General features: G+C 50.0%; 1 protein-coding gene across 1 annotated transcript; it reads right to left on the bottom strand.

Moving 5' to 3' along the window:
* Nucleotides 1–1,414: 1,414 nt before the first annotated feature.
* On the bottom strand, nt 1,415–8,097 carry LOC306918988 (uncharacterized protein; the record flags this gene model as incomplete). The annotated part of the gene is made up of 3 exons (XM_079531824.1): nt 1,415–1,618; nt 2,067–2,941; nt 8,001–8,097. Coding segments are annotated over 3 exons (1,176 nt in total), but the record flags the coding sequence as incomplete, so codon positions are not given.
* Nucleotides 8,098–8,345: the final 248 nt, after the last annotated feature.

The following is an 8,345-nucleotide window of genomic DNA, read 5'->3' as shown; positions in this document are numbered from 1 at the left end:
AAACCATTTTGGGCGGGAACCCCTTTTGGTGTTTTAAGCATTGTTATAATTTAGCTATTGAAAAATAGCAGATCTACAAGCTCATAGCGCGCCACCGAGTGGCGCGCTATGAACTTGTAGGTCTGCTATTTTTGAAAAATCATGAAAATAAAATGTTTTTTTTTTTTTTTTATATTTTGGGGACCCCCCAAAATAATTTGGCGACCCCCCGAGGGGTCGCGACCCACGGGTTGAGAACCCCTGCTCTATCTCATCAAATGGTGGTCTCTGTGTGGCTCAAATGCCAAATAGATAATGGGCCGTGACATGACTATAGTACTGTATAAACCAGGGGTCTGCACCGTGACATGACTATAGTACTGTATAAACCAGGGGTCTGACATGACTATAGTACTGTATAAACCAGGGGTCTGATAGATAATGGGCCGTGACATGACTATAGTACTGTATAAACCAGGGGTCTGACATGACTATAGTACTGTATAAACCAGGGGTCTGATAGATAATGGGCCGTGACATGACTATAGTACTGTATAAACCAGGGGTCTGCACCGTGACATGACTATAGTACTGTATAAACCAGGGGTCTGACATGACTATAGTACTGTATAAACCAGGGGTCTGATAGATAATGGGCCGTGACATGACTATAGTACTGTATAAACCAGGGGTCTGACATGACTATAGTACTGTATAAACCAGGGGTCTGACATGACTATAGTACTGTATAAACCAGGGGTCTGATAGATAATGGGCCGTGACATGACTATAGTACTGTATAAACCAGGGGTCTGACATGACTATAGTACTGTATAAACCAGGGGTCTGATAGATAATGGGCCGTGACATGACTATAGTACTGTATAAACCAGGGCCGTGACATGACTATAGTACTGTATAAACCAGGGGTCTGACATGACTATAGTACTGTATAAACCAGGGGTCTGACATGACTATAGTACTGTATAAACCAGGGGTCTGCAACCTTTCTCACATGAAATGCCATGTTTTCATTGTTGTGATAGTCAGTGTGACATAATATAATTATGACAGCACCACATCAAAATTAAATATCCCCAGCTGAGTGTCCATAGGATACACACAACAACATCAGAAATATTTACTTTCACATCAGGATGTAATGATCATTAAACAATAACCCACCGATCTCCCAGAATCCCTCCTCGAGTTAGGAGTTTGAATGAATGTACAATTATGTGCAGAATGTTGAAGATAACTGACTAAACTTTTTGGGAATATTTAATTTTAAAAGGAAAAAAAAACGTCTCTCTCTCACACACGTATGCCAGTGTGCCAATGATCACCCTCCCCTGTGCCAATGTTGGCACCCGTGCCTAAGGTTGCCTCCCCCTGGTATAAACCATGAATGTAGGCCCCAGATAAAGAACCCCACCTGTGTGGTGCTGGGCAGCGGTGCGCGGGTGCTCCTCTCGGCTCCGCCCGGCGGCGTCACCACCCCGGGGACCACCCTGGGCCTGAAGGGGACCCCCCGGGACCTGAGCGTGGTGGTGGAGGGGGCGGCGGGCGTGACCGTCGACGGGGCCTCCTGCGTGCTGCTGCTGCCGCCCAGGGGCTCTGGGGTAACGGTGGCGGTGGTCTGGAGAAAAGAGGCCCGTCAGTCATGATGAAGGAGGTGCATTTTCATACAATGTTAAAGCAATAACACACAAGAGGTCTCAGGTTACCGTGGATTTTACAATGGCTGAGGTGTAGGTAGACCCGACGCGATAGCGGAGGGTCTTCTACCCTCTATATATATAGCAATATTAACCTAATAATAAAACTATTAAATTCACAAAAGTAGCTACGCTTTGCGCCCATCAGAGCGAGCGACACTTCCTTGTTTTGCTCGGCAAGTATAGGCTATGTGACGGGAGAATAGCGCTTGGTGGGGTCCGCAATTCAAAAGAGTAAAAGTACAAAGGTATTGGTATCAAAATGTATACCAAAAAGTAGAAAGTATTCGTTACGCAGAAAAAAAGCCCCCAAAAATATCTTTAAAAAATATATATATAATAATCAATATGTACAAAGTAACTAATAACCTCTGTCGCGATGGTTGTGTCTTCCTCGGTGGTGAAGTCACCGTCGTCTCCATCGGGGTAGGAGGAGGAGGTGGCGGTGGGCTCGGACGGGAGGTACACATCCTCCTCTTCCTCCTCCTCTTCCTCTGCGGCGGCGCCCAGGTCATCCAGGCCACTGGAGGGCGCCGTGGTGCTGTCACTCGCCGCCGTCGAGGCCGGCGTGCTGGTGGGAGGTGGCGCGGCCGTGGTCTTAGCGGCTGCCACTGCCGCCGCGGCCCTGATGCGCTCCAGCTCCCTCTCTCTCTCACGCTCTCTCTCTCTCTCCCGCTCGCGCTCCCTCTCTCTCTCCCGCTCGCGCTCCCTCTCTCTCTCCCGCTCGCGCTCCAACTCGCGCACGCGCTCCCTCTCCCTCTCGCGCTCCCTCTCTCTCTCCAGCTCCCTCTCTCGCTCCCTCTCCCTCTCCCGTTCCCTCTCGAGCTCCCTCTCCCGCTCCTTCTCTCTCTCCATCTCCATCTCCCTGACTCGCTCCCAGCCCGCGCCGCTCTCCCCGTCTGCCTCGGTGGGCATGGAAGTGGGCGCCGTGGTGATGGCGCCCGCTGCCACGACCACGGTGGTGGCGGTGGTTTGGGCCGGGGTGGGGGTTTGGGGGGTTTGGGTTTGGGTCACGGGGATCTGGGTTTGGGTTTGGGTCACGGGGCTCTGGGTTTGGGTTTGGGTCACGGGCTCCGGCTCTGGCTCAGGGTCCGGGTTGGGACTGGGCTCCGCGGCGGGCGGGGCCGAGGGGGCGGGGCTGGTGGCCTGCGTGGTGGAGAGGGGGAGGGGCTCCTCCGTGGTGAAGGCCACGCCCCCCGCCGCCGACGATGACGACGTCGGCCTCACGGCGATCTCCGGGAGGACTGGAGGGAGAGAGAGAGAGAGAGAGAGAGAGAGACAGGGAGAGACAGGGAGGGGCAGAGAGAGAAACAGCGATTAGTGGTGGGAAAAGTATCAATACCTCAATGTAGAACAACAAGTAAAAGTCTGGTGATCAAAATTGACTCGAGTAAAAGTACAAAAGTATATTTGGCATCACAATATCCTTAAAGTACGAAAAGTATTCATTATGCAAGTGTTTGTGTGTATATAAAATAAATGTATAGGAATCCTCTGAAAATAACTGATCTACACTATTTTCTTTTTTTTCTTCATAATTTTTATCCCACGATTTTGTAACCCATTTTTCACCCCTGTGTCAATTATCTAATGTGATCCTGGGCTCTACACACCCTCCGCCAACCTAGTCCCCATATATGGGGGACATGGGGAGAGCAACGGACTTGAACTCATGCTTCCTTCATGCCCAAGTTGCTCCTTTACACCTGACAGGGGGGAGTTTCCCTGGTTGGACGTAGCACGTGGAAGGAACACGTTATTCCAACCAGTTCCTTTCCCCTCCATCAGGCGCCCCGGCTGGCCAGGGGGAGGCAGTTTAGAGACCAGGATTACTGCATGTTTTTTGTGAGGGTACCTACCCTAGGGGACACGGGGAGAACATGTGAGTGTACCTACCCTAAGGGACACGGGGAGAACATGTGAGGGTACCTACCCTAGGGGACACGGGGAGAACATGTGAGGGTACCTACCCTATAGGGGACACGGGGAGAACATGTGAGTGTACCTACCCTAAGGGACACGGGGAGAACATGTGAGGGTACCTACCCTATAGGGGACACGGGGAGAACATGTGAGTGTACCTACCCTAAGGGACACGGGGAGAACATGTGAGGGTACCTACCCTAGGGGACACGGGGAGAACATGCAAACTCCACACAGAAAGGCTAATCTACACTATTTTCAAATAGTCAAAGTCTATATAGGGACAAGTGGATCATGTACGTCTTGACTTGTAATAATAACCACATCTACAAAGTAACTATACCAGTAGTTTCCAAATAATTGTAGTGGAGTAAAACGTACAATATTTGTCTCCGAGTCAGATGTAGTGGAGTAGAAGTAAAAAAAGCACAGAACACTGGAAATACTCCTACGGTAAAGTACAGTACTTGAGAGAGTACTGAATAGCAACACCTAGTTTTTCCTTCCCGAGCAGCATCCTCCTCCTCCTCCCCCTCCTTCTCTCTCCCCCCCTCCTCCTCCTCCTCCTCCTCCTCCCCCCCCCCCCTCATCCTCCTCCTCCTCCTCCTCCTCCTCCTCCTCCTCCATCCCCCCCCCCCCCCCCCCCCCCCCTCCTCCTCCTCCTCGGGGCTCTAAAACGCAGATGAAGTGAACTTCACAGGACAGTGAGAGACAGAAGGGCTTTTTGGCAGGAGAGACAAGGGGCTAACCGAGAGGAGGAGGAGGAGGAGATCTAAAAATGGATGGCTGGGAAAACAATAGCGCTTCCGTTTTAAGATCCAACATCATAGTGGTGGAAAAAAAGAAAGAAGAAAATGCCCAAGTTTGGGGCAGTGGGGAAGAGAAGCGGTGGCACGGAACCCTCGTCACAATCTGTCTATCTTCTATAACCCATTCTGGGCGGGAACCCCTTCTGGTGTTTTAAGCATCATGTTATGCTTTAGCTGTTGAAAAATAGCAGATCTACAAGCTCATAGCGCGGCACCGAGTGGCGCGCTATGAGCTTGTAGGTCAAGATGTGCAGGTCAAGATGTGCCTAAAATCTTTGAATATGGCCCAGGCGGTGGCGTAACCGTCTGGGCACCCGACTGGTAATCCAGTCGCAGTATGCCGCGGGTTCGACTCCCGAGCCCGACACGGCCTTTACTGCATGTCTTCCCCCATCTCTCTCCCGTTTCCTGTCAGCCTACTGTCTGTCCCTTCAAAAAAACCAATAAAAGGCGTAAGCCGAAAAAAGAAATCTTTAAAAAAAAAAATCTTTGAATATATATTCTTTCAGAGCGTGAAACACTTTTAACTCAAATATTTGCTTCTGGGGGGGATCCCCTGGAACAACATATTTTCAGATGGGGGTCGGCGGCCAAATACAGATAATTTTTGGGGTTCTTGACATGAAATATTGAGCACCTCTGACACAGAAACACGAGGTTTTTCAGAAAATTGTCATCATTTAGAAGACATTTTTTACATTTCGACGTCAGGCCTAAATGGCATATATAAGACCCCCTGTTTTTTTTCCCTAGGTTTTCCGACGGGCTCTGCATCACAGTGTGAGATAAAGCAATTTGCCGGAGCTGCCGCCCCCATCAGCGGTGGTGGGGGGGGGGGGGGGGGGGGGAGTTGGGTTTCGCCTGCTCTGAATAGTAATTTATTAGGGGAGGGCTGCCTCGCCTCTGCCACTAGCGCAGTGCTGCCCTGGACCCACAGGGGGCTAGCTAGCCCCTCAATGAGTCATGCTTTAATAAGGAAGGGTCCTGCTCGAGCTGCCTGCCTGCCTGCCTGTAACAGAAAACCCCTCATGCTCAAACCATCAGGCTGAATTAGACAAATGTGATTCCTTAATAATAAGGCAAGACAAGGCTTTAACCTTTTGCCTTTACGAAATTCAATACTCTCCGTCAAGTCTTTTTTTTTTCTTCTCTCTTAAATTTTTATCCCACGAACGCTATGTTTTTTTCACCCCCAGCAGTGTCAATTATCGAATCAATGTAATCCTACACTCCCTCCGCCAACCTGGGGAGAGCAACGGACTGACCTCATGCTTCCTTCGATGCATGAGGAGGAGTCCAAGCCGCTGCTCATCAACCTGACAGGGGAGTAGAAGGAGTTTCCCCGGGTTGGACGTATAGCGCGTGGAAGGAACACGATGTTCCAACCAGTTGGACGTATAGCGCGTGGAAGGAACACGATGTTCCAACCAGTTCCTTTCGACCTCCATCAGGCGGGGCGCGAGGCATCTCTCCGTCAAGGGCTAATCCAACGCTTCAGCGCCGATGACAGAGATCTCCGTCATGTGGTCTTTTCGGTGGATTATGATAGGTCGCGCTCTTCGCCAACGTATGAATGGTTCGAGAGGTTGCCAAGCAACGGATACAACCGAAAATGAAGCGGAATGTGAAGATTCCGCCTGCCGTCCTGCCTCGACGTACATACAATACATTTATTATCTCAGATTATTCAGCTTTATTCAACAGCCCATAACTAAAGAACCCATGATCGCGGTTACAAATTAAACATTTCGGGTGAAAATGGCAGATCTACAAGCTCACAACGTGTCACGCCGCGACACGTTGTGAGCTTGTAGTTCGGGTATTTTCGATGCGCGACCATGCTTCCATATAGAAGACATGGTGCTGGCTCCTATGGAATCCAAATTGAATATTGAATGTTTCATTAACTTCATTTTATTGAACATAAATGTAAAAACAGCAACAGAGTAGAATTTATACCCATATCTGTTTTGAAAGTGGGTGGGGTACCAGATTGTTGTTTCTGCTCCCTCTGGTATTGTGGCTGTGGGTGTCGCTCACTTTTTTGAGGTAGTTAGTCAGGTATGCGGGCATTGAGGGGACTGAGGGCATTGAGGGCACTGAGGGCATTGAGGGCACTGAGGGCAAGGCTGCAAATGACTGAAATCAGTCGAAGACGACTTCAGAACTCTAATCCTGCCTGCAACGAAATCCCTGATCAAACAATCAGGGCTGAATTAGACTTAATGTGATTCTGGTTTAAGGTAGGGGACTTTCCAGGCGAGCATGTATGTGCAGCAGACACACACACACACACACACAACCACACACGCACAAACACACAACCACACACACACAGCACACAGCACACGCACAACCACACACACACAGTCTGCCGGTGGCATGTTGTGCATGTGATCAAGTGACCTGCAGGGCATAATGAGATTACCGTAAATCAGATCACTTAATCTCGGGGGATCTATGGCTCGTCTGTCTGTGTGTTTGGGGCTGTTTTTAATTTATTTGGGTCAAGAAAGACCCACGTTTTTTTTTAAAGATAAAGCTCTCCTCTCCAAACAGAGCTGCCTCCACCTGCACCGTAGACCGGCAGGCCAATGAAGTCAGAGATGGGTGGGTTGGAGGAAGGTGTGAAACAGAATGTTGCTGAATGCACCCGAGAGCCGACAGACAGCCACAGACGTCTACTGTGGTGCTGAAAACCAGCTCATGTCTTCTTCAACAACAAGCCTGTCCAAAGCCCCGGCTTTCTTTCAACGCCTGAAAGTATGGGTACGGTACGTACTGTACACCGTCCCGCGATAGATGGTGTACCCCACACGCCCATTCAACAGCAGCTTCTGGGCAACAGCATGCTATGTTTCCAACACTTCTAACGCCACCGACGTCGGTGCGTGCGGTGAAGAGCTATACTTTAAAGCCATAGGGTTGTATCTGTGGATGCAAATGCTGTGATTCAGGATTGATTCTGCGTGTGCGTGTACAGTATACATGTGCTGGGTGGTTGCGCCCTGAAAATAGCTGATCTACAAGCTCTCAACGCGTCGCAACGCGACGATTCCATGGAGTAGCGTAGGCCCAGGACGGTGCAGCTAAACACAGCTATATGGCCCGCCGCGCCCAGGGCAGCCCTACGTGGATTTGTCTATAGCTGGACAGAAGAAGATGAGTGTCTGTGTGTACTGTGTATGGGAGGGGGGGGGGGGGGGGGGTCTGGGGGCACACCTGCCCTTATCTCTTAACCTATTTTGACCCGAGATCAGATTCTAAAAATGTCTTCTACATCCTGACAGTTTTCTGAAAAAGCTATGTTTCTATGTCAGTCGTTCTTCGATTTTTCAAAAATAGCAGACCTTCCAAGCTTGTAGCGCGCCACTCGGTGGCGCGCTATGAGCTTGTAGATCTGCTATTTTTCAATAGCTAAAGCATAACATAATGCTGACACCAAAAGGGGTTCCCGCACAAAATGGGTTAAACGGCATCAAGCTTCAGTCAGTGAGTGCACATACACGCACGCAACGCACGCGCACATACACACATACACACATACACACACGTGCTGTAAGAAACTTACAGCCGGAGCCCGAGCCCGAGAAGAGGTCCTCGTCATCGTAGAACTCGTCCCTCGTCGAGCCTTCGTCATCTATGGAGGGAGACCACTGTGTCTGGCCCTGAGAGAGAGACATAGAGACACACAGAGAGAGAGAGAGAGAGAGAGAGAGACGGTTACATCTATTTGTCATGACTGGACCGTTTGTGTCATTTCATTTGAAATAGAGAGCACTTTGTGTGATTAAAACAGACATCACCACCACACGCATGCAAGCAAGAAACGCTCGCTCGCACGGACGGACGGACAGACACAGACAAGGGCAGACACGCCACGCATTCACATTGTGTGTGTTTGTGTGTGTGCGTG

The sequence above is a fragment of the Electrona antarctica genome, assembly GCF_951216825.1.
Source record: "Electrona antarctica genome assembly, contig: scaffold_1313, whole genome shotgun sequence".
Taxonomy (NCBI): domain Eukaryota; kingdom Metazoa; phylum Chordata; class Actinopteri; order Myctophiformes; family Myctophidae; genus Electrona; species Electrona antarctica.
This window is presented reverse-complemented; position numbering and strand designations above follow the sequence as displayed.